This window comes from Amblyraja radiata, chromosome 3 (genome assembly GCF_010909765.2).
Source record: "Amblyraja radiata isolate CabotCenter1 chromosome 3, sAmbRad1.1.pri, whole genome shotgun sequence".
NCBI lineage: Eukaryota > Metazoa > Chordata > Chondrichthyes > Rajiformes > Rajidae > Amblyraja > Amblyraja radiata.
This window is the reverse complement of record NC_045958.1, coordinates 115,494,016-115,520,767: the sequence shown is the minus strand read 5'-3', so window position 1 is coordinate 115,520,767 and position 26,752 is coordinate 115,494,016. Positions and strand designations below refer to the sequence as shown.

The 26,752-nt window shown below is 45.1% G+C and overlaps 1 protein-coding gene across 1 annotated transcript in view; it reads right to left on the bottom strand.

Moving 5' to 3' along the window:
* Nucleotides 1-18,545: 18,545 nt before the first annotated feature.
* The window catches only part of ankrd31 (ankyrin repeat domain 31), a 66,124-nt gene continuing 57,917 nt past the window's right edge, over nt 18,546-26,752 (bottom strand). The window contains exons 11-13 of the mRNA XM_033018645.1: nt 24,067-24,207; nt 22,826-22,970; nt 18,546-19,463 (exon numbers count right to left, since the gene is read on the bottom strand). Coding sequence (XP_032874536.1) covers nt 19,312-19,463; nt 22,826-22,970; nt 24,067-24,207 — 438 coding nt within the window. The 3' untranslated portion in view covers nt 18,546-19,311. The remainder of the gene's footprint in view (nt 19,464-22,825; nt 22,971-24,066; nt 24,208-26,752) is intronic.

The window sequence follows — 26,752 nt, the reverse complement described above, 5'->3', positions numbered from 1 at the left end:
GGGCGATCGTTTCGCCGAACACCTCCGCTCGGTCCGCATTAACCAACCTGACCTCCCGGTGGCTCAGCACTTCAACTCCCCCTCCCATTCCGTATCCGACCTATCTGTCCTGGGTCTCCTCCATGGCCAGAGCGATCAGCACCAGAAATTGGAGGAACAGTACCTCATATTCCGCTTGGGGAGTCTGTATCCTGGGGGCATGAACATTGAATTCTTCCAATTTTGTTAGCCCTTGCTGTATCCTCCCCTTCCTATCTCTCCCTCAGCCCTCGGGCTCCTCCTCCTCCTTTTTCCTTTCTTCTCCCCGCCCCCTCCCCCACCCCCCATCAGTCTGAAGAAGGGTTTACGGCCCGAAACGTTGCCTATTTCCTTCGCTCCATAGATGCTGCTGCACCCGCTGAGTTTCTCCAGCATTTTTGTGTATCTTCAGCATTGACTACATTGAGGGATGTTTATGTTAAATCTTATTGTGTATTGCATTCTTTTATTTGTATGGCTGTATGGAAACTCAAATCTCACTGTACCAATTGGTGCATGTTCCAATAAATGTAACTTGAACTTGAACTTGAACCCGTGACCTACATGGGTTTCCTCTGGGTGCTCCGGTTTCCTCGCACACTCCAAAGATGTACATGTTTTTAGGCTAATTGGCTTTGGTAAGCTGTAAAATTAGTATGTAGAATAGAGTTAGAGTATGGGGTGATCGCTGGTCGGTGCAGACTAGGTGGGCCGAATGGCCTGTTTCTGTGTTCTATCTCTAAAGTCTAAGGTAAAGTTTAAAGTCTAAAGTGATTTGGTGGATCCAGGTATTTTGTTGTCTAGGAGCTTGGGTGTCATGGTCCTAGTGGAATGTAGGATGCCAATAAGGTTCTTCAGGTTTTTGGGCTTTAGACCTTGGGATGATAGATCCCTGAAGACCAGGGGGTGAGACTGATGGCATTTTGTGAATCAGCATTATTTAGTTTAGAGAAACACCATGGAAACAGATGATTCAGCGCTGAAACGGTCCCTTCAGCCCACCGTGTCCGCGCCGACCAGTGATCCCCGTACACTAGCACTATCCAGCACACTAAGGACAATTTACAATCTCTACCAAAGCCAATTATCCTACAAACATGCATGTGTTGTGCATGTTTGTGAATGTAGGAAGAAACTGGAGCACCCGGGGAAAACCCATGTGGTCACAGGGAGAACGTACAAACTCCATACCAACAGCACCTGTAGTCACGATCGAACCTGGGTCTCTGGCGCTGTAATGCAACAACTCTAAGGGTATCTAAAACTAGAGGGCATTGGTTTAAGATGGAAGGGGAGACATTGAAAGGAGATAGAAACATAGAAAATATGTGCAGGAGTAGGCCATTCGGCCCTTCGAGCCTGCACCGCCATTCAATATGATCATGACTGATCATCCAACTCAGTATCCTGTACCTGCCTTCTCTCCATACCCCCTGATCCCTCTAGCCACAAGGGCCACATCTAACTCCCTCTTAAAATGAACTGGCCTCAACTACCTTCTGTGGCAGAGAATTCCACAGATTCACCACTCTCTGTGTGAAAAATGTTTTTCTCATCTCGGTCCTAAAAGATTTCCCCCTTATCCTTAAACTGTGCCCCCTTGTTCTGGACTTCCCCAACATCGGGAACAATCTTATGTTATGTAAGGGTGTCAGGGGTTATGGGGAGAAGGCAGGAGAATGGTGTTGAGAGGGAAAGATAGATCAGCCATGACTGAATGGCAGAGTAGACATGATGGGCCGAATGGACTAATTCTGCTCTTATAGCTTACGAACCTATGAACATATGAGGTTGTTATAGGTGAAGGACAACAGTGGAGATAGGAATGTGTAGGAAGAAACTGCAGATGCTGGTTTAAACCGAAGTTAGGCACAAAAAACTGGAGTAACTCAGCAGGTCAGACAGCATCTTGGAGAAAAGAAATACCACTCATCCAGACACAGGCCTGGCCTGATTACGGAATTAAGGGTTTTATACACAACTTATATTACACAACTTATATTAATGATGGGAATGGATAATGGGTTCTTGATTGTTAAAGTTCAGGAAGTATTTTGTTACGTCCTCTTGCACTGATAGCAAGTCTACTGAGGCCGTGTCGTAACATGAACAAGAAAGATGTAAAACCAATGCATCTAGAAGTCTTATTCACTATGCATGTCTGCACTGCAACCACGTTACGTGACCTCCCAAAGCTGAAGAAGCCTGGGCAAGAAATGCTGTCAAATAGTTACTAATAATGACTTTTAAAAAAAATGATTCCCAGAGTTGCAATTCAATATGTAGGACAGCACATTCCTGAGCAGGGCATAGCACTTTACAGAAAAGAACAAGTTACTTCACATGTTATAATAGTGCACTAAACCCAACTTTGTGACATAAATGATTCAGAATGATAGCGAATTCTACTTGGCAACGTTCACATTGATGCTCAAAAATCCTTTCAGAAACCAATATGCTTTTATCGGATATAAACAAAATCACCTCTTTTTACATGGAAATGTCCCTGAGAATATTTGTGCTCATTTTGGGAAAAATACTACTTTCACCCTTACCAAGCAAAGAAAAATAGACTTGCATTAACATAGTGCCTTCCACATCCTATTCTGGTTTAATCCTTGCGTAGGTTCACGAGATTGATCCCTGGGATGGCGGGACTGTCATATGAGGAAAGATTGAAAAGACTAGGCTTGTATTCACTGGAGTTTAGAAGGATGAGGGGGAATCTTAGAGAAACATATAAAATTGTAAAAGGACTGGACAAGCTAGATGCAGGAAAAATGTTCCCAATGTTGGGCGAGTCCAGAACCAGGGGCCACAGTCTTAGAATAAAGGGGAGGTCATTTAAGACTGAGGTGAGAAAAATACTTTTTCACCCAGAGAGTTGAGAATTTATGGAATTCCCTGCCACAGAGGGCAGTGGAGGCCAAGTCACTGGATGGATTTAAGAGAGAGTTAGATAGAGCTCTAGGGGCTAGTGGAATCAAGGGATATGGGGAGAAGGCATGCATGGGTTATTGATAGGGGACGATCAGCCATGATCACAATGAATGGCGGTGCTGGCTCGAAGGGCCGAATGGCCTCCTCCTGCACCCATTTTCTATGTTTCTAATTACAGTAATAAGTTCATAAGTTTTAGAAGCAGAATTAGGCCATTCGGCCCATCGAGTCTACTCCACCATTCAATCATGGCTGATCTATCTTTCCCTCTCAACCTCATTCTCCTGCCTTCTCCCCCTAACCCCCGTCACCCGTACCGTTCCCGAATCTGTCAAACTCCGTATTGACAAAATGCTTGGAAATAGGGAAACCCTACTGGATCATAGCAGTACAATGATAATAGTTTTGGATTGATTCATTAATGGATAATTCCAGACCCAGGAACAGCATCTTCCCCAGGCTTCTGAATGGTCCTTCTAGACGCAAGGGTACTGTCTGATTTACCTCTGCCCTATTGTGGACATTGGATTTTGTCTCTGGAACTGTGTTACATTGTTGAAAACTATATTCTGCACTCTGTATCTTTCCCCTTCACTTTACCTATTGCACTTGCTTGGCTTGATAGTATTTATGTGTAGTATTATGTGATCTGATTGGAGAGCATGCAAAACACTTTGCACTGTACCTCAGTGTATGTAGTACCTTAGCTAATCTGTGGAACTCTGCCACAGAGGGCTGTGGAGGCTGGCAGTGGATATTTTTAAGGTGGAGATAGATGAATTCCTGATTAGAATGGGTGTCAGGGGCTAAGGGGAGAAGGCAGGAAAATGGGATTAGGAGGCAGAGATCAGCCATGATTGAATGGCAGAGTAGACTCGATGGGCCGAATGGCCTAATTCTACTCCTATATCGTGAACTTGTGAATATGTGACATTAATAAATCATAAACCTAACGTGAGCAAAAGCTTCCTAGATCAGCCACTCAATGTTGCCATAGGGTCATTCGCACCGCTTAAAGGAGCATAAAAACTTTTGATCAGGTGTTTGGAGTAGGTCGTAGGCCCAAGGAACTCAAGATGCCGGTTTACAAAAAAAGACACAAAGTGCTGGAGTAACTTGGCAGGCCAGGCAGAAATAGGCCCCACTGAGTTCACACCATTCACCCAACACATATTTACATTCACCCAATATCCCATATTGATCTCAACACATTTCCAACAACCAATCCCACTGGCAGAGTCCTGGAGTGGAAAGGCATCACAGTTGGCATGGATGAGTAGAGGTGTGGGTCCCATTTCTTCGCTGTACAGTTCTGTTTGGGTGTTGATCTATTTGGGCCAAGATTCCCTCTGCCTCTGATGACAGTGTGCCCTCAGTAGGGGATAGAAGCCCCTTTTGTGGAGCAGAGTGCTCAGCCCAATCTCAGACCTGCTGTGCGCAGGAAGGAACTGCGGATGCTGGTTTATACCGAAGATAGACACAAAGTGCAGGAGTCAGGCAGCGTCTCTTGAGAAAAGGAAATAGGTGACATTTCAGGTTGGAACCCTTCTTGAAATTGCTGTCTTTCAGTGAAAATAATTTGGCTAAATGACCTCTGTAAACTCTGCGGGACAGCCCACTTTAGGAAAGTGGAATGAAGTGCACAGCAGTAGGTGTTTCTGGCAGATTTAGCATCATGTTGAACCTTGGGTGGCCGAAGAGGGAAGAGGAAATCTTGTAACAGTAACAATAACAGGGAATGTAAATCTAATTATTCCCTGGACAGCAAGAATGGCCAAATCTGCACAGTGTTGTTTAGTTTAGTTTATTGTCACGAGTTGCATAAGCGAAAAGCTTATTCTGCGTGCTAACCAGTCAGCGGAAAGTCAGAACATGATTACAATCGAGTATTGTCTTCCTGCTGACTGGTTAGCATGCAACTAAAGTTTTTCACTGCACTGAATTTCTATGGTCAATGTTTGGGAGACTCTCCTTAGAGCACGTTTTCTCATCAAAGTTTTATTATAAGCCAGGCCAAAAATACTTCCACACTGTTGGCATTGTGGGAGCCTATCTGACTATAACATCCCCCTGACTATAACAAGTCCAGTGAACTATTTTGCAAGTCTTCACATGCTTGGACAAGATACAGTGAGTGCCTTGGCTTCCGAGTTTTTTTCCATTAGTGGTGAACTGTTTTCTGTATGCAGGAAAGGACAAGCCCAGGCAGTTGTGTCGCACAATCAGCTTCTCCTTCCGTAGGATGTGGGAATTACCTAACATTTGTTATCCATCACCCGTGGGTCTCATATGGTTTGCTTGTCCATTCAGAAGTTAAGTGTTAAACCACATTGCTGAGGATCTTTAGATTTTAGAGATACAGCATGGAAACAGGCCCTTCGAGTCCGCGCCGACCAGTGATCACCCCATACGGCGCCGACCTGTAGGGGGTATGTCTGTTTTTCATTTCTTTTTTCTTATTTTTAGTTAGTTTAGTGTTTTATTTTTAAGGAGTTCTAGCTTTTTTATGTGTGGGGAGGGGGGGGGGAAACTAATTTTCAGGGTCCCTACCTGGTCGGAGATGCAGCTTTTCTCCGGGCTGCACTTTCGACCCGTCCTCGCGGCCTACCAGCGGGCCTGGAGCAGCATTTCCTGAGGGGACCGCCCGGAGCCTCGGCATCGGCATCGGCGGCGGCTGCGGAGCTGCGGGTCCGAGGAGCGAGGGGACCGCCCAGAGCCTTGGCGGCGGCACCGGCATCGGCGGCGGCGGCACCGGCATCGGCGGCACCGGCATCGGCGGCGGCGGGGCTGCGGGTCTGAGGACGGCGGTGCAGCGCTGGAGTGCCATTGCGGGGCGGGCTGTGCCTTGCCTGGGTCGCTGAGCTGAAACTCCAGTGAGCTGGGTCCGTTGCGGAGCTGTGGGTCTGAGGAGCGGCTGCGGGCGGCGGCGCTGAACTTTCCATCGGGAGCCTGGGATCTCTCGATGAGATCGCCAGTTGAGCTCCATTCGGCGCGGCCTTGTCGGCTCCGGAAGCCAAGGTCTCGAGTAGGGAGGCGGCCGTTCCAGGGTTCCCATGCCGCTGAGAGGACTCTCCCGACGCCGGAACATCATCACCCGGCGAGGACGGCCTGGAACATCGGGCCTCCGTAGAGGCAACTGTGGAGGCCTCAATAGGCGCGACTATGGGTGGACATTGGGGATGGGACTGGACTTTGTGCCTTCCCCCATAATGGGAACCATTGTGGGGGGATGTTTTTTATGTTAAAGCTATTTATTATTGTTATGTTTGTATTCTTTTTTATGTGCTGCATTGGCAAAAAGAATTTCGCTACATCTAGGTGTATGTGACAATAAATCAACCTTTGACCTTTGATCTACACTAGCAGTATCCTACACACTGGGGACAATGTTACAAGTTTTACCGAATCACTTCAAGCAGGGTGCAAGGCCACCAAACTCAAGTGCAGTTTCATGCCATTTCAAGCAGGGTGCAAGGCCACCAAATTCAAGTGCAGTTTCATACCACTTCAAGCAAGTTGCAAGGCCACCAAATTCAAATGCAGTGTCATACCATTTCATGCAGGTTGCAAGGCCATCACATTCAAATGCATTTTCATACCATTTCAAGCAGGGTGAAACCACCATAAAACCACACAAAACACCACACTCACAGTTCAGGAGACATTCAGTGTGTTCAGTTGATTCACAGCTCAGACAGAGAGTCGTGACCTCTCCCCCATCTTGCAGAGACCGAGCCACACCCACACTTCCGAGTTTTATAATCCCTCCCCCCTCCCACCGGAAGGGGCGTGGCCTTTGTGGCGTGATTGACAGGGGAGGGATTCTCAACATGTTTTAAACATTAATAACACTTTTATTTTTCATTGATGGGAAGAATCCTCTGCACCTGATGTGCAGAGGGGGACTGAGTAAGATGGCCAAAAATCACAGCTGTAAGTGATAGCGTTTTATCTAAAATCAATATACAGTGCAAACAGGAAGTTGTCAAGTTTAGCCATTTAATCATTTGCCTTTTCAAACCAACCATTTGCTGTGCTTTGCTTCAAGCCAACCACCACCAATCATTTGCATGTGCTTTATTTCAAACCAACCACATTTTCATTTTCAAACCACATTAAGGGCACTCAAGGTCAGTAAAACCGGACTCACAGTTTAGTAGACATGTGTTCAGTGTTATTCACAGCTCAGACTGAGAGACGTGACCCTCTCGCTCCCCCATCTTGCAGAGACTGACTGATGCACTCAACACTTCCGGGTTTTATAGTGCCTCTGGAAGGGGCATGGCCTTCAGGAGAGAGAATCTCAACATTTTTAAAATACTAATAACTCTTTTATTTTTCATTGATGGGAAAAATCCTCTTATCCTGCACAGCGGAGGGGGACTCTGAGTGCAGATGGCCAAAAATCACAGCCGTAAGTGGCAGCGTTTTTTCTAAAATCAATATACAGAACAACAGGAAGTGGCCAAGATCAGGCTTTCAGTAATATGGATACAGGACACTAATGAACCAGGTGTCATTTTTGACAGTAAATTAAATTTATCAATTATTTTTTTTAAATTCCATTTAATTAATTGGATTTTAATCCACAGCTAAGTAATTTGCCCAATGCTAAATGTATCTATCCAGTGATTTATCATATTCCTGTGTTTAGTTTAGAGACACAGCATGGAAACAGGCCCTTCGGCCCCGAGAGCTCACCGACCATCAATCACCCATTCACACTGTTGCTCACACTAGTTCTATGATATCCCTCCTACATACTGGGAGCATTTTACAGAGGCCGATTAACCTACAAACCCGCATGTCTTTGGAATGTGGGAGGAAACCGGAGCACCTGGAAGAAACCCATGCGGTCACAGGTAGAAATTGGAAACTCTACACAGCAGCACCCGAGGTCAGGATCGAACCCTGGTCTCTGACACTGTGAGGCAGCTGCTCTACCAGCTGTGCCACGGTGCCTATAGTATTATGCCTGGCATAACAGGTGAAGTGATTTTGGGCTGCAGGGCATAAAAGAAATATAAACGTTCTATATTGTTAATGAGATAAGCAGAAAAGACTCACCATGCAGATAGATACCTTGAATCACAAAGTGGACCAGGAATTTCTCACATTCAGATGCTACAACCTTGGTGCATGATTGGCATCGAGCCCATCGACATGTAAATCTGTCAGTCTACTGCCAAATGAACAGTGTGGCTGATCTGATTCCCAGGGAAACTCTTTGGCACGTTACAATGAAAGTCAATGGTGAATGCATATCTATTGCCTTGAATAAAGATGCAGAGAGGAGACCTTGCAGATACATAAAAGATGGATGAAACCATCTGGAATATCACCTTAAATTAAACCAATGAGAAAACTGCTGGCTGGTGGCCAGACCATGCTGGCAGCACTGCAGTGTGATAGACAATGCTGATTAGTTATGTATCGATTCAAGTGTTTTTCAATGTTGCAAAGTCCATCTGCAGTATTTATTCTGGTAGCCTCTGCCATCAGAATCAACAACTGTGTCATGGTGAAATGAGTTCAACATCCACATTTGGGGGTAATTGCAATTCTGGTCATTAGGGAAGAGCTAAGGGGGTGGCTGGGGATGCCAACAAACAAGGTAACTCTGGTATGGCAATGTTCGTAAGTTCATAAGATATAGGAGCAGAATTAGGCCATTCGGCCCATTGAGTCTGCTCGGTCATTCGATTGTGGCTTATTTGTTTTTCCCTCTCAACCCCATTCTCCTGCCTTTTGCCCATAACCCTTGACACCCTAATTAATCAAGAACCTATCAATCTCATCTATAAAAATACCCAATGACTTGAGCTCCATCACCATCTGTGGAAATGAATGCCACAGATTCACCACCTTCTGGTTTAAAAAAATCCTCATCTCCATTCTAAAGGTGCGTTATTTTATTCTGAGGTCCAAGAGATGCTCTCCACATCCACCCTATCTAAGCTTTTCATTATTCAGACTTTTTAATGAGATCCCCCTCATCCTTCGAGTACAGCGAGTACAGGTCCAGAGCCATTAAATGCTATATAATGGTATTTGATGTTAAATCCACTTCTCTTTCCACAGAGTTTTTAAGAAGGAACTGCAGATGCTGGAAAATCGAAGGTACACAAAAATGCTGGAGAAACTCAGCGGGTGCAGCAGCATCTATGGAGCGAAGGAAATAGGCAAAGTTTCAGCCCGAAACGTTACCTATTTCCTTCGCTCCATAGATGCTGCTGCACCCGCTGAGTTTCTCCAGCATTTTTGTATACTTTCTCTTTCCACAGATGCTATTTAATATGCTTTGCATTTTCCCTTTATACAATAGTTTATAGAAACAGAGAAAATAGGTGCAGGAGTAGGCCATTCGGCCCTTTGAGCCAGCACCGACATTCAATATGATCATGGCTGATCATCCAAAATCAGTAACCAGCTCCAGCATTTTCCCCATATCCCTTGATTCCCTTAGACCTAAGAGCTAAATCTAACTGTCTAAATCTAAATCTAGATGTCTTTCTAAAATGTCTTTCCAAATCATTATTACTCTCCTCCCTTTCTTCTTTACAACCGTTCCCTTTGACTTGACTTTTGGAAAACCTCTGTCTTTTTGGTTACATTTTAGTGAAGAGTAGATCTGAATCGTTATATAGTAAGGTTGAAGTAAAACCGACAGTGTACGGGATAAATGAAAGATTAGGCGCCTAACCGCATCTTTCTAGAATGTTTAATCTTTGAAAAGACGGGCAGAGTTTGTTAGTGACATGGAAACAACAATCTTCACACAGACTTGTACATATTTCACCCTCAACCATAAAGTTAGAAGATCTGCAGCTTTCTGAGGAAGTGATAACAATATCAGGTTTAAATATCAGGTCTGAAGAAAGGTCTTGAGCCGAAATGTCACCTATTCCTTTTCTCCAGAGATGCTGTCTGACCCGCTGGGTTCACAGCTTTTTGTGTTTGTCACAGGTTTAATATAGTTCCTGGCTTTATCATTATTCTTGGTTGAAAAGATGTTACATGCTGTTTTTTTTAGGTAATAGACTGCTCTCATGCTTTTGTTGATTAGAAAATAGACCTTAGAACCGTGCAGCACTGGAGCAGGCCCTCCAGCATATGACATCTGTACTGTCCATGATGCCAATTTAAACTAAATCCCATCTGCTTGCATATAGACTAAGGGTTCCCAACCTGGGCTAAATGTTCTCGTTGACTGACTGTGTTACGTTCTGGTATACCGATATCTGTTCATCATTCTTCTTAGGCCCCCTTCGGCCATGGCTGACCATGGGTGCTATTCTCTATATGGAGGACGCCTGTGCGTGACTTTGTTTAACGTGGGCAGACTGGTGCACAGACAGCCACCCCACGGTCCTTGACAGATCTGGGTCAAGATCCAGTGGCATGGAGTCCAAGGCGACCGGAGAGCCTTTTTTGCTGCCGCCTTCATCCGCCTTCCCAGCCGTTGTGACGCTCCACTCAGGTCAGCCATCATCGTCCCCCTCCCATTGGAATTGCGCAATATTGTGCGAGTCTTTTAACTTACACTTGAATACAATATACAGTATATGCTTTAAATTGGATTGGAGCGTTTTTGAAAGGGGGGAGGCTGTGCGATCACTGATCACTGGCCTTGGGGGTACCCGGTGAGGGAGTGGAGCAACCGAGTGTGGAAAGGGTCTGGAAGAAGGGGGTCCCCCCTCCAAGGGTAGGAACTTTTTGAAATTTGATGTATTAAAATCATGTTTTAGTGCCCTGTAGAAGTATGATTTCAATGTTTTTTGTATGAAGTATTTTTAAGAGGTAACTTTTTAAGGGGTAACTTTATCCACACAAAGGGTGATGGGTGTATGGAACAAGCTGCCAGAGGAGGTAGTTGAGGCAGGGACCATCCCAACATTTAAGAAAAAATTAGACTGATACATGGATAGGACAGGTTTGGAGGTATTGACCAAAAGCAGGTAGCGTAGCTGGGACTTGTTGGCGGGTGTGGGCAAGTTGTGCCGAAGGGCCTGTTTTCACACTGTATCGCTCTATGACTACATTATACCTCCACCATGCATGAATGCTTCAAAATCAAGTGATCGAGTTTTATTGCCATATACTCAAGCATAGAAACATAGAAAATAGGTGCAGGAATAGGCCATCGGCCCTTCGAGCCAGCACTACCATTCAATATGATCATGGCTATTCATCTAAAATCAGTACTTCTTTCCTGTTTTTTCCCCATATCCCTTGATGTCGTTAGCCCCAAGAACTAAATCTAACTCTCTCTTGAAAACATCCAGTGAATTGGCCTGCACTGCCTTCTGTGGCAGAGAATTCCACAGATTCACAACTCTCTGCGTGAAGAAAGTTTGTTCTCATCTCAATCCTAACTGCCCCCCCCCTTTATTCTTAAACTGTGACCCATGGTTCTGAACGCCCCAACATCGGGAACATTTTTCCTGCAGTTACAGTAAGTGAAAATCTAGCAGGCAAGCAGGATGCTTTCACCAACCACCCCCATTTGAAGTCCACTATCTTCCACCGTTTCTACCCAGTGCTTGGTACTTACTTCCAGCAGCCACTGGTTGTCCTCCAGGATGCACTCTCTCTCCTCTCAACCCCCCTCTATCTCTCCCCTCCATCTCTCTTTCCCCTCTCTCTCCTCTCACCCCTCTCCCCAGTCTCCCCCTCTCACTCTCTCCCCTTCCCTCTCCCCCTCTCCCCCCCTCTCTCCCCCCTCTCCGTCCCACCTCACTCTCCCCCCCTCTCTCTCGTCCCCTCTCCTCTCTTTCCCCTAACTCTCTCTCCCCTCTCTTTCTTCTCTCTCCCCCTCTTCTCTCCCTCCCCCTCTCTCTCTCATCTCCCCCTCTCTTTCTCCCTCTCTATCCCTCTCCACACACTCTCCCCTCTCTCTCTCCCCTCTGTCTCTCCTCTCACCTCTCTTCCCCCCTCTCCCTCTCTCATCTTTTTCCTCCTCTCTCTTTCTCCTGTCTCTATCTCCTCTTTCTCTTTGCCCCCCCTCTCCCTCTTCCCCCTCTCTTTTACCACCCCTCTCCCATTCTCTCATACCCTCTCCTCCCTCTCCACCCCCTTTCTCTTCCCTCTCTCTTCCCCCCCTCTCCCACCTCTCTCCCCTACCTCTTCCCCCTCTCCCTCTGTCTCTCCCCTCTCTCTCCTCTCACCCCTCTCTCTCTCTCCCCCCTGTCTCCTTCCCCTCTCTCTCTCTCTCCACCTCCCTTTGAGAGTCTGTCCCTTCAGCACAGAGACTCTCGCGGCAGTGGTGCAACGCTTCCAACGGCCCCGGGACACTCGCACTGTCTGGAGTACTCCATGGCCGAAGCTGCAGCGAGCCACTCGCTAGCCGCACAAATACTCGTCAGCCCCGCAAACTCGACAGTCCCGGCTCCCCGCATCTGTATCTGCCCGCTGCTTCCATCCCTCCCTCAGCCCCGGCTCTCCAACACCCGCGGACCACGCAGTTTATCCTAGTTTTGAAATTTTTGTTGATCACAGAATTTCTCACCACAGAGCGTGAGAAATTTCTGATCAGCGTGAGGGCGTGAGAGTTTGCTTGAGGGCGTGATTCTCACGCTCAAAGCGTGAGAGTTGGCAGCCCTGTATTAGCCAAGTATGTTTTCCAACAAATGAGGAATTTCATTTGCCAAATCCGTCATACAAATAAAAAGCAATGGAACACACAAAACACATTTTAACATAAACGTCCACCACAGAGACTCCTCCACCTGAGAGTATTGCCATTTACCATATGGTTCTCTCTTCCATTTGACTCCCAATGTGCAACACCTTACACTAGTCTAGGTTAAACTCTATCACTCATTTCTCCATTCATATTTCCAAATGATCTATATCCTGTTGCCTCTTTTATAATTGTCCTTGTCATCTGCAAATATATATATATATATATATATATATATATATACATACACAAGCAACAGAGGTCAGTGATCCATCTGAATAGGTAATGGTTCTGTTATTCAATGATAGTTTGATACCACATGTACCAGGTACAGTGATGCTTTGACAATCTGCATGTAGCAGATCTCATCTAGGCAGTACACAGTCTCCACGTTTTGGTGCTGGCAAAGTTACAAAAGTTCACCCAACATTCCTATCTACTGCCTGCCGCCGCATGTGGCAGCAGCCCCTCCCTGTCTCCCTCCGGTCTTGGCACCACCTGCCCTCACCACCCCGCCGGTCCCCCTTTGCTCCTTTGTTCTCGGTGCCCCCCCTTCTGTCGTGTCCCCCCTGGGTCTTGGCACCCCCCCCCCCCCCTCCCGCCTCCAGCTCCGAAGGGTCTCCCTCCGTACTCACGTTCTCAGCACTCCCCCACTCCGAAGGATCCCTCTTCTTTCTCAGCTGGATGATGAATCAGGGTATTGGATCTACGACTTCCTCATCAACAGACCACAATCATGAAACCAGAGCAGTGACACTCCTTGCAGGCAATTGATTCTAAGAGCCAGCAAGTCTATTCAGTGTTAATGATTAATGGTCTACCATGCCATTGTAAATGTATCTCATTTAACAAGGTAAAATGTTTTCAGTGTTTTTTTTACTGGCAATCGTACATTAAAGAATTTCACATAAAACCAGTGACTCTGCTGATTGCTTTGACGTGGGCTACCACACCCAACGTTGAAAAGAAGCAGGCATTTCTAGATTTCACCTATATTTTTTGCTTTTTTGATGTTTTTTCTTCGGGGAAAGTTAATTTGATCATAATCATTTGAAAGGTGATGCAGAGCTGAATTCTTGAATCGCTGCAGGCAATAGACAATAAACAATAAGTGCAGGAGTAAGCCATTCGGCCCACCTCGTTCCTGACCTCCCCATATCCTCTGACTCCGCTATTTTTAAGAGCCCTATCCAGCTCTCTGTTGAAAGTATCCGGAGAACCAGCCTCCACCGCCCTCTGAGGCAGAGAATTCTACAAACTCACAACTAACTCTGAGAGAACAAGTGTTTCCTCGTCTCCGTTCTAAATGGCTTACCCTTATTCTTAAACTGTGGCCCCTGGTTCTGGACTCCCCCAACATCGGGAACATGCTTCCTGCCTCTAGCATGTCCAAACCCTTAACAATCTTATATGTTTCAATAAGATCCCCTCTCATCCTTCTAAACTCCAGAGTTTACAAGCAGCTCCATTCTCTCAGCATATGACAGTCCCGCCATCCCGGGAATTAACCTTGTAAACCTACGTTGCACTCCCACAATAGCAAGAATGTCCTTCCTCAAATTAGGGGACCAAAACTGCACACAGTACTCCAGGTGTGGTCTCACTAGGGCTCTGTACAACTGCAGAAGGACCTCTTTGCTCCTATATTCGATTCCTCTTGTTATAAAGGCCAACATGCCATTCGCTTTCTTCACTGCCTGCTGTACCTGCATGCTTTCTTTCATAGACTGATGTACAAGGACCCCCAGATCCCGTTGCACTTCCCCTTTTTCCAACTTGACGCCATTTAGTTAGTAATCTGCCTTCCTGTTTTTGATACCAAAGTGGATAATCTCACATTTATCCACATTAAACTTCGTCAAGTCAAGTCAAGTCATGTTTATTCGTCACATACACATACGAGATTTGCAGTGAAATGAAAAGTGGCAGTGCTTGCGGATTGGGTAAAAAAACTACAAAACAGAATGGAACAGAATCAGTAATTACATATTTGTGGGAGAGAAGCAAAAAAAGAAGAAACAGCAATTTAAAAAGACACCACAGAGAGCTTAAAATTCCTGGGCGTGCACATCTCTGAAGATATTTCCTGGTCTGACAACACTGATGCAATTATCAAGAAAGCACATCAGCGCCTCTACTTCCTGAGAACACTACGGAGAGTCGGTTTGTCAAGGAGGACTCTCTCTAACTTCTACAGGTGCACAGTAGAGAGCATGCTGACCGGTTGCATCGCCCTGGAGAGGAAAAGACGAGAGAGAGAAGAAGAGAGAAAGAGAGAGAGAGAGAGAGAAAGAGAGAGAGAGAGAGAGAGAGAGAAAGAGAGAGAGAGAGAGAGAGAGAGAGAGAGAGAGAGAGAGAGAGAGAGAGAGAGAGAGAGAGAGAGGAGAGAGAGCAGGAGAGCTGATCGGAGCAGCCTCTCCTTCTAAGAGCGCAAATCTCGATCGTCAGTGCTCTACGCTGTTCGCCTCGCTCTCTCGAGAGAGCTAGCTCTCTAGTCCTGAAGACCCTTGCTTTGCGCCCCTTAGACTTATGGAGCATGTTCGTACCTTTGTAGCAGGCGCTTCGTTTCCACTCAACGTGTGGCTCAGTTCAAAGGAAGGTAGGTTGGATTTGCAGTGGTGGAAGAGTACAATGGCCAATGTGGATTCAGCAGTTTGAGATAAATATATCTAGAGAGGGTAAAATGCCAGAAGAAGAGAGGATCAGGAATTCTGGAGATGGCAGAAAGGGTAAGACCCCACACTCTTCTGGGGTGAGTTCTCCCGGCCAGAAAATTGGGCATGGGGCCAAAGAGAGTGACAGAGGAGGTCAACATCACGTTGGGCTCAAAAGTCATTGTGAGAGGGAACTCACTACGAGGGGGATTCGAGGATGAAGCTGAGGCCTTTGTGGAATCTTGATCATTCAAAATCAGGGAGGGGAGGAGAAGTCGTAGTAAAAAAAACATTGCAACGGGTGAGACTGTGGGGAGAGATGGGGTAAGAGAAAATTAAGAAGGTGGAAACATCCCCAAGTGTGTTGTAATTAATGAGCTCATATGTCTGAAATTTGATTCTGAAAGTAAATTCTGAAAGTCTTTTGGTGACACATAGGGTGTGACAATGAATAAAGTTGAACTGAAGTTCAGGGCATCTTGAGAAGCAGTTGGTTGGGCCTGTTGTGATGAGAGGTCAATGGTTTCCACATGCAATGGGTGGAATTAATCATACATCTCAGGTTTTAAAGGAATTATGATTCAAGGTGCGCTGGATAGCTTGGACATACCTATGATGAAGGGTAGCTCCAATTGCAAAGAGAATTCCAGATGGGCTGCATGTGAAGGAAGATGGAACTGGAAATAATTGCTAAAGAAGGAGATGCGACTATGAAACATGGTTTAGATTAGTTTAGAGATACCTAGCGGAAACAAATCCTGCGGCCCTCCGAGTCCACACCGACCAGTAATCCCCACACAATAGCACTCCCCTACACACATTCATAACCAAGCCAATGAACCTATAAACCTGTGCGTCTTTGGAGTGTGGGAGGAAACCAAAGATCATGGGGAGAACGTACAAACTCTGTACAGGCAGTGCCCGTGGTCAGGATCAAACCCGGGTCTCTGGCTCTGCAAGGCAGTAGGTTTACCGCTACATCACTGTGCCTCCCAATTGGTCTGCAATGCATTGCAGTCATCCCCTTTGTTTTCTCCACTCCTCATACTCTGCAACTTCTAACACAATTGATTTAGCAGTTCTCAAATGCTTATTGACCTGGAACTGCAATCCTTTCCCTCTGCAGATAGTCCACAGAACTGCTGAATATTTCCAGAATTTCTGTACACTGTGGGTGGCTTGACTGTAATCATGTATACTCATTCTTCTGACTGGAGAGCACGCAACCAATAGCTTTTCACTGTACCTCGGTGCACGTGACAATAAACAAACAACAAATCTTATGGTAGACAAAAATGCTGGAGAAACTCTGCGGGTGAGGCAGCATCTATGGAGCGAAGGAAATAGGCGACGTTTCGGGTCGAGACCCTTCTTCAGACTGATGTGAGGGTGGGGGGGGCAGGAAGAAGAAAGGAAGAGGCAGAGACAGAGGGCTGAGGGAGAGCTGGGAAGGGGAGGAGAGAGCAGGGACGACCTGAAATTGGAGTAGTCAATGTTCATACCGCTGGGGTGCAAACTGCCCAAGCGAAATATGAGGTGCTGTTCCTCCAATTTACAGTGCGCCTCGCTCTGGCCATGGAGGAGGTCCAGGACAGAATGGGAGGGGGAGTTGAAGTGCTGAGCCACCGGGAGATCCGGTTGGTTAGTGTGAACCGAGCGGAGGTGTCGGGCGAAACGATCGCCAAGCCTACGCTTGGTCTCACCGATGTAGAGCAGCTGACATCTAGAGCAGTGGATGCAATAGATGAGGTTGGAGGAGGTGCAGGTGAACCTCTGCCGCACCTGGAAAGACTGCTTGGGTCCTTGGATGGAGGTAAAGTGACACGTGTAGCATTTCCTGCGGTTGCAAGGGAAAGTGCCAGGAGAGGGGGTGGAGTGGGTGGGAAGGGATGAGTTGACCAGTTAGTTACGGAGGGAGCGGTCTCTGCGGAAAGCAGACAGGGGAGGAGATGGAAAGATGTGGCCAGTGGTGGAATCCCGTCGGAGGTGGCGAAAATGTCGGAAGAGTATTTGTTGTATGTGACGGCTAGTATGGTGGAAGCCGAGGACAAGGGGGACTCTGCCCTTGTTACGAGTTGGGGGTGTAGGGTGGAAGGCGAGGACAAACTAATCTTATGTTTTCTTTTTGGATTGCTAATGTGCAATTTCTGGAGTAATTCTACTTGCATCCCCTGCTTCAACTGGTGTGAAGGAGATGGTTACATTATGGATAGGATTATGGTTATGATATGAATATGGATGGTTACATTATGGAGATGGGCTGAATTTTTGTTTCTGCTTTATTAATATTCAACTTTAATAATGCAGTCACAAGGAACTCCAGCAGTTTGTGCCTTTTTTTCAATGATATAGTGTTTCCCTTTGCAATGTGGGATTTAATATATCATTTGGATGGGATGTTGTGGGCCTGAGGTGTGAGGCTGTACCATCCTACCCAAGTAACACATTGTTTGATTTGGAAATATTTCATGTCTTTTAACCTTCACAGGTTTAATGCATTTGTGTGTAACTTCATCAAAACAGAAGGCTGTTCATCTCCATTTCTCAAGTGCAGGCAGCAATGAGCAAAAGAAGGTCTGAAGAAGGGTCTCGACCCGAAAAGTCACCCATTCCTTCTCTCTACAGATACTGCTTGTCCCGCGGAGTTACTCCAGCTTTTTTGTGTCTATCTTTGGATTAAACCAGCATTTGCAGTTCCTTCCTAAACAATGAACAATAATGGTTGGCCTTGGCCGTAACTCCATATTCTGTGAATTATTTAAAAAAAGTAAATAGTCTGCAAATGTGCATTTCCCAAACCCTTTGTTGCTTCACTGGCAGCCTTCTTTTGGCAGTAAAGGTCCTAAACTCTGGAATTTCTGCCCTAAACCTACATCTCGTCTTTTAATATCTTTGGGAAAACCAGTGCTATCACTTCACTGGGATTTTAAATTCCCAGCAACATATATTACAAATCATCTGTTGTAAATTTTACCTAATGCAGCTAAAATATGTTATGTTAAATCATATATTATTTTTCATGCAGCTTCTATACTGAGTATTCACCGCTTTAAAGGATTATTTGATCCCCAAATAATCAAAATGCACTTTGGACTTCAATGTAAATAGAATCGGGGTAAATGGGTCAAACTTCAGTGAATCACATTTTTTTCAGAAATCTGTCAACATCCAATTTATTCTTCCAAAAGTATTGGAATAACATCAATTTCAACAGAAATACATATCAATAAACAAATCTCTTTGGGAAAGCAGATTGGGAAGTCTGAGTGACAAATCTTTGATCTGAAATATAAAGCAGCAAATTTAAATATTAAGCTTATCCTGAAATATATTAAACCAAATATTCTGATGACATCTGAATTAAAGCTAAAGAATGCTGCTGTTTTTTTTTCAGAGATGCAATCTCTTTGGTTAATATATGCTTTTCTTTCATTGGCAATGTTCATTAATTTTCATTTTACGTGGACTTAATGGGACTAAATGCATCGTATAAATAGCATATCTTCATAAAAAAAGAACAATAATTACATTCTTATGCACTCATTTCACAATACTTCGGTAAACCTCACACAACCCTTTTAAGATACAATATTCCTGATATTTATCCAATCAAATTGAATAGGAAAAAAAGATGAAACATTAATATATATTAGTTGTCACCAAGGAGGTTTTAAAATGAACAATGACAATGCAAAACATGCCGTTTGGAAATAACATCTTTGTTGACAATAGCAGTTTGGTGTCATTAATATAACACAATCTTAACACAATGTTAAATTATTTATTGGAGACACAAGGAACTGTAGAAACTGGAATCTTGAGCAAAAGACAAAGTGCTGGAGTAACTCAGCGGGTCAGGCTGTAGATATTGGAAATGTCTGAAGAAGGGTCCTGACCCAAAATGTCACCTATCCATTCCCTCAGTGATGCCGCCTGACCCACTGAGTTACTCCAGCACTTTGTGTTTTACTCATAAATTATTTACTGTTGTGGCTGTTTCTTCTTTAAAGAGCAAGTTCAGAAATTCCACTCATCAGATTCTGCGTAGAACTTCCAGTGCTGATTCATGATGTGACATGGCAGGAATTCTTCATTCTTTATAAGGAGAATCTCCCGAAGATGCATAAAGCTGCTGTTGGATTTCTTTATCTGAATCTGTGAGAAGTTATCTGCACAAGATATAAAGAATTACATATTGTACAATGCCTCCGGTTGGACGGGCAGACTACTGATAACGATCCAGAATTATTTGATAAGTAACTTTGATAAGTTCGGAACATAGCTGTTACAACTCCTGTGCTGGTTAGAGTATAGTAACAACATTTAAGACCATTTTGCAAGATTGTGGATCCCTGCCTTTGGTTTTGGGCAGATGAGTGTTAATTTTAGGTGGACCTCAATTAAATCGAGACAGCATTCAGCTCCAGCTTGACCAGTTCATTCCACTTTAATTTTCATGATTGCCACTTGGCCAATGTGAATTTATAATTGAGCCAATGCATAGGAATGCAAGAGGCTATGGACTCAGCTTGGTCCATCAAGGTCAGAATCCTCCCCTCAACCTCCGACGGAAACAATCCAAGTCTGTCCAGCTTCTCCTAGTAGTTAATAATCCCTAAACCAAGCATAATTCTGAGAAAACCTCCCCTGCACTTTGCAAAGCCTCCACATCCTTCCTGTACTGGGGCGACCAGAATTGTACACAATACTCAAATGCGGCCTAACCAAAGTCATATCGAGCTGCATCATGACTTCCTGATTCTTTTACTCAAAGGCGTGACCAATGAAAGCAAACATACCACATGCCTTCTTTCTCTATCTACTTGTGTAGCAACTTTCAATGAGTTAAGGACTTGGACCCCAAGATCCCTCTGCATCTCAATGCTGTCAAGAGTCTTGCCATTAATTACATTTTTTCCCCCTTACATTTGACCTACCAAAATGCAGCATCTCATACTTGTTGGGATTAAACTCCATCTGCCATTTCTCTGCCCATTTCTGTAGCTGATCTCTATGCCACTGTATACTTGGGCAGCTTTCCTCAGTTTGTGACCACAGCAATCTTAGTGCTATTACAAACAATAACACATGTACTTCTGCTTTAGAGTTATTAATACGTTTCACAAACAACACTAAATGTGCTCTGCTTTTACGTATCGTTCTCCCACACAGAACAAGGATAGTACTTCCATTGGCCTCACCATATTTCCCCTTTCAGACAACTGAACCATCCTATGAACAACTAGAGAATAGTTCTGAGCTACTATCTACCTCACTGAAGACCCTCGGACTATCCTTAATTAGACTTTACTTTACTCATCTTGCACCAAATGTTATTCCCTTTGTCATGTATCTGTACACTGTGGATGGCTTGATTGTTATCATGTATAGTCATTCCCTTGAAGATAGGCACAAAATGCTGGAGTAACTCAGCGGGACAGGCAGCAACTCTGGAGAAAAGGAATGGGTGACGTTTTGGGTCGAGACCCTTCATCAGACTTTCCCTTGATTGGTTAGCACGCAACAAAAGGATTTTCACTGTATCTCAGTACACATGACAATAAACAAAACTAAACACATGTGATTCAAGTTCGCAAGTTATATGAGTAGAATTAGGCCATTCGGCCCATCGCGTCTACTCCGCCATTCAATCATGGCCGATCTCTGTCTCCAAATCCCATTCTCCTGCCTTCTCCCCATAACCCTTGACACCCATTCTATACAAGAATTTGTCTATCTCAGCCTTAAAAATATCTACTGACGGCCTTCACAGCCCTCTGTGGCAATAAATTCCACAGATTAACTACTCTCTGACTAAAGAAGTTCCTTCTCGCATTTCTAAAAGAACGCCCTTTAATTCTGATACTATGACCACTGGTCCTGGACTCGCCCACCAGTGGGAACATCTTTTCCACATCCACTCTATCTATACCTTTCATAATTCTGAACGTTTCAATGAGGTTCCTCCTCAAACTTCTAAACTCCAGCGAGTACAGGCCCAGTGCTGTCAAACGCTCATCATTTGCCAACCCACTAATTCCTGGAATAATTCTTGTAAACCTCCTCTGGACCCTCTCCAGAGCCAGCACATCCTTCCTCAGATATGGGGCCCAAATGTGCTCACAGAACTCCAAATGCGGCCTGACCAGCGCCTTATGGAGCCTCAGCATTACATCCCTGTTTTTGTATTCGAGTCCTCTTGATATAAATGCAAGATTGAATTTGCCTTCGTTACTACTGATGAGTCCTGCACCAGCAATCCCAAGTCCCTTTGCACTTCTGATTTCTGGATTCTCTCTCCATTTAGAAAATAATCAACACCTGTCCAAATCCTTCTGTAGAGACCTTGCTTGCTCTACACTGCCTGCCCCTCCACCTATCTTAGCATCATTTGCAAACCTAGCCCCAAAGACTTCAATCCCCTTGTCTATATCATTAATATACAACGTGAAGAGAAGTGGCCCCAGCAACGACTCTTGCGGAACTCCATTAGTCACCGGCAGCCAACTTGAAAAAGCGCCTCTTATTGCAACACTTTGTTTTCTGCCATCCAGTCAACTCGCTATCCACGTTAGTATCTTCCCTTCAATACCATGGGCTCTCATCTTCTCCAGCAGCCTGATGTGCAGCACCATGTGTCTGGTAACAATGCCTTTACCAGACATATATTTCCCTCCCATCCTCACTCAGCATTCTCAGGGACCGTTCCACCTCTACACCCCATTCACACTTCCATCTTCACCTACCCACCATCCAGGAGTCCAAACACTTATTCCAAGTGAGCCAGCAATTCAATTGCACTTCTTTTAATTTAGTGTACAAAATTTGGTACTCATAATGTATATCTTACATTTTGGAGAAACTAAACACAGATTAGAAGAGTTTACAGAACAGCGCTGTTAATGCCATAAGGGTAAACCTCAGCTTCCAATTACCTGTTGGTTTAATACCCTATCCTATTCTCGCATTCTCACTTTGATGTCTCTGGCTTTACCTTCAGAGAGTGTTCCAACCAGGTCCAACATCTGCCAGAGGAAGAACATCCATTTTTTGACCAGTCCTCAGAGCTTTGATGAAAAATCACCAGAAAATGTATTCTTGCTTGGATTCCCATGAACTTGTCTTAATCTAGAAAGTGGGTGAACCTTTGGTATTAAGTTCTTTAGTTGCTGAGCACAGATTTTTAGGTGTTGGGGAAATTAAAGCATGTGGGTTTAATGGTGCAGTAAAACATCACCCATGATGTATGTTTATTGAATGGTCAAGTAGGAATAAGGGACCACATGGCATTCTTCTGCTTCTATTATGGTTTTATTTTCTTTATCCATCACAGGAATGCATAATTGTCTTCAAACGAAAATGTTATTAAATTTTGGTTACATCAAATGAGAAGATGAAAGTACAAAAATACATTATTTTCTACTATTGAATCCAAAATATTACAGTTGGATCATATTAACTTGAAGTAAATTAAAATAATAGGCATAAAATAAATGGTTTACTGGCTGATGTAACATTCATATTAACAAACCTGCACAGATGCTGTTTTGCACAGTTACTGAGGATGTCTCATCTATTGCTAGGATGGGTTTTGGAATAGACTGAGTCTCTGGGGTCTTGGATGATGTTGTAATTATGGTCCTGTATTTGTCGAGTTCTTTTCCTTTGTACGTAACCTAAATAATAAACACAGTAAGCAAGATTTTCACTTAACCTGTACCTCACCTTATTTGTTGAAATGACAATAATCTCAATTTGACTTGCCATCAGTGCAATGCAACATTTTGAAATTTAAAATCAACTTTGTTCCCAGGAACAGCTTGTCTTATCTTTATGTGGAGAATTCAGTGAGAATATTTTACGGAAATTTTAAATGGTCATCCATATCACATCTGCGACATTAATCTTTTTATAATCTCCAGCAGTTACAATGGCATTCAATCATTACAATGAACAATATTTTCTTTATGATTAATATATTCAGCTAGAGAGAGGTTTTGGAAAAAAAGCATCAGAAAGAATTGAAGAATCCCTTTTCAGAAATCAGGATGTGGAAATACAGGAATTCATCTTAAGTGGTGTTGATTGGGTGTGCAAAACTAGGCAAAATTTCAGCCTTGACGAATGGGAAATGGCTTGGCAAAAGGGAATTTAAATGAAATAAATTGGACTAAAAGCAATAGTGAAAGCAGCAATGATTGGTGCATGAACATTTCTGGTTTACTAATAGTTCACTAATGTCTTTGAGGGAAGGAAATGTCCTCTATATGTGACTCTCGACACATTAATATGGGAAAATATACCATTTAAATGGTCAATTAACCTACAAACCTGTACATCATTGGAGTGTGGGAGGAAACCGGAGCCCCTGGAGAAATCCACGCAGGTCATGGTGGGAATGTACAAACTCCGTACAGACAGCATCCATAGTCACGATCGAATCCGGGTGTATGGCGCTGTAAGACAGCAACTCTACCGCTGCGCCACTGTGCCACCCATTTAATTCACTTCTTTTCAGGTGTTACATGGCGCTATAATATTTTTCCATTGTTGAATTTAAAAGGAAAGTTGAAAATAAGGAAATAAGGGTTTAGAATGAGCATGGGACAACACCTGGTGAGTCAGGAACAGTATGATCAGGATTGTTTGACAAATGGGGGATGTTTTCTCTAGAATGTCTGAGGATGATGGTGACCTGATAGAAGTATATAAAATTGTGCAAGGTAGAGACAGGCTGGATAGTCAGAATCTTTTTCCCATCATTGTCATTACCTTGCTCCATGCAAAGCTCCGGCTGACTGGCATTCCTTCTTCCAGAAGTTCTTTAATCCAATGCACTGGATTACGATATAGTTTTCTGTCTTTATCTCTAATTATACCAGTATCAAGAAGATCAGCTTTATAGCAAACTCCCTAAGGACAAGAAACCAATTTTGACTTATTATCTGGATTTCTCACCAGAATAAAGAGATCCACCATTAATTCACTGCTCATAAATGTAAAATGTGCACATCTAGTGCATACATAAAAAGACATATAGGGAGCCAAATAAAGAATGTGGGATGTATACTGGAGGGGGCACTGCTCTGGCAGCAGCCATGTCATGCAGCTCGTCAGTTTTTCAACTTTTTTTTATTTTTTTAGTATGTTTTAAAGTCTGTATTTAATGTTTCTTTGTGTGTTTTGTGTGGGGGGTGGTGTGGGGGGGGGTAAGGGGGAACCGCTTCGGTCGCCTCCTCCACGGAGAGGCGAGTTTTTCCAGGTCGCCTCCCCCGTGGCCTAACATCAAGGATCGACGCGGCCTTTCCCGGAGACGCGCCCGGGGCTTCAGCGGCGGGCGCAGCGTGGACTCTCGGCGTGGAGCGGGCGACCCTCGCTGGGGCTCGCTGGAGGGGAGCGCTCCGTTTCGCTGGCCCGGGGCAGCCGGCAGCCTGAAGTCGCAGCCTGAAGCCGCGGTCTGCAGAGCTCCAGCTGGTGCGGCGTCTACAGCCCGGCATCCCTCGTGGGGGACCCGGGGGAAGAAGAAGCCATCACTGCCGGCCCGCGGCCAACTTCTACCGCGGGGTCGGCATGGACTTACCATCACCCCTGGAGGGGAGCTTCGACCGCCGGCCCTGCAGTCTACGGTGCTTCTGGCTGCGGCGGGGACTTAAATCTTGACCGCCGGTCTGCGGCCTACAACAACTTAAAGCCGCGGTCTCCGGTGAGGAAGAGCCGATCCTGGACTGACTCTGGACTCTGGTCCTGACCACGGGGGGGAAATGGAGGAGGACTGGCCAAATTTTGTGCTTTCCACCACAGTGATGAATGCTGTGGTGGATGCTTGTGTTAGTTTTATTGTGGCTGTGTGTTCTTTATTATTGTATCGCTGCAGACAACCCAAATTTCCACCAGCCTGGCTGTGTGGCAATAAATTATATCTAATCTAATCTAATTATTATGAAAGTGGTGAACTGGTGTTGTTTCTGATGGTATTGGGACATTCACGAAGGTTTCCAAAAGTTTGAAGAAGCTGGACAGACAGATATGTTGAAGACATCATCCGAGGAGGAGCCATCTTGGGGAACGGCTGCTAACCAGCAGCCGTCCGTTCAATTCATTTTTTTTGAAGTTTTTATTAAGTCCTGAGCTTCGTCTGTTGGAGAAATTGACTTTTTAATGTGGGGGGTAGGGGGTAATTATACTTCTAGGTCCCTACCTGGTCGGTGAGGCAGCTTTTTCTCCAGGCTGCCCCATCGACCCGTCCTCGCGGCCTACCAGCGGGCTTGGAGCGCCGTTTCCTGGCGGGGACCGCCCAGCACCTCGGCTTCGTTGGCGGCACAGCGCTGGAGCGCTATCGTGGAGCGGAGCGGGTGATGCCTTGCCTGGGTCGACGCGCTGGATCGACGCGCTGGAGCTGCGGTGAGCTGTGACCGCCGAGATCAACACCTCCGGGCTGCGGGTCTGCGGAGCGGAGCGGGCGGCGCCGACTCTAACATCGGGAGCCTGCGTGCTCCAAACCGGCACGGCCTTGTCGGCTTCGGAAGCCGCGGTCCCCAGCTAGGAAGCGGCCGTTCCAGGTGGCCCAGCCGGTGAGAGGACTCTCCCGACGCCGAGGCAACACCACCCGGCCAGAACGGCCAGGAACATCGGGCCTCCGTGGAGGCCATTGCGGTGGCCTCAATAGGCCTGACTTTGGGTGAACTGGGGATGGGGACTGGACATTGTGCCTTCCCCCACAGTGGTATCCACTGTGGGGGGATGATTTTTTTATTTTTTTTTGTGTGTAAGTTAATATGTTAGTCTGTGTCTAAGATGACTGTCGAAAGGGAGAGTGGACGCTGGCGTGCTTTAGCTGCCGCTGCCGCTGCTCTCTCTTCACATTGTGTTTTTTGATTTTTTGTCTTTGGAGCGATTTCTGTCTTTAATTTGTGTACTGGTGATGTCCTTATTATTTATTTTTCTCCGACTTTGATTTTTCTCTTCTGTTAATTTCTGTAAGGTGTCCTTGAGACTTTAAAGGCGCCCGAAAATAAAATTTATTATTATTATTATTATCATTTTACCACCATCAAAGGTATTCTGCAATGTTTTGTGTGTTCGTCCAAATGACACAACTTTGCCACGTGTTGTGCTATGTAGGGTCTCAACAGATGGATCTGGGAAGCTCGCAACTTCGAATCTTTCCCTGCCAGATACAAACCAGTCCAGTACAATGAAGAATCTGAACAATAAACACATAAACACAGAGTGCTGAGTAACTCAGCGGGTCAGGCAGCTCCATTGAATATGCATGGGTGACGTTTCGAGTCTGGATTGTAGTTGGAGAGATGGGGGGAGGGAGGGAGGGAGGTAGATGGAATAGAGATGGGAGCAGGACAAAGCCAGGAAAGTGATAGGTGGAGGAAGAACACAAAATGCTGCAGTAACTCAGCGGGACAGGCAGCTCCGGAGAGAAGGAATTGGTGGTGTTTAGTGT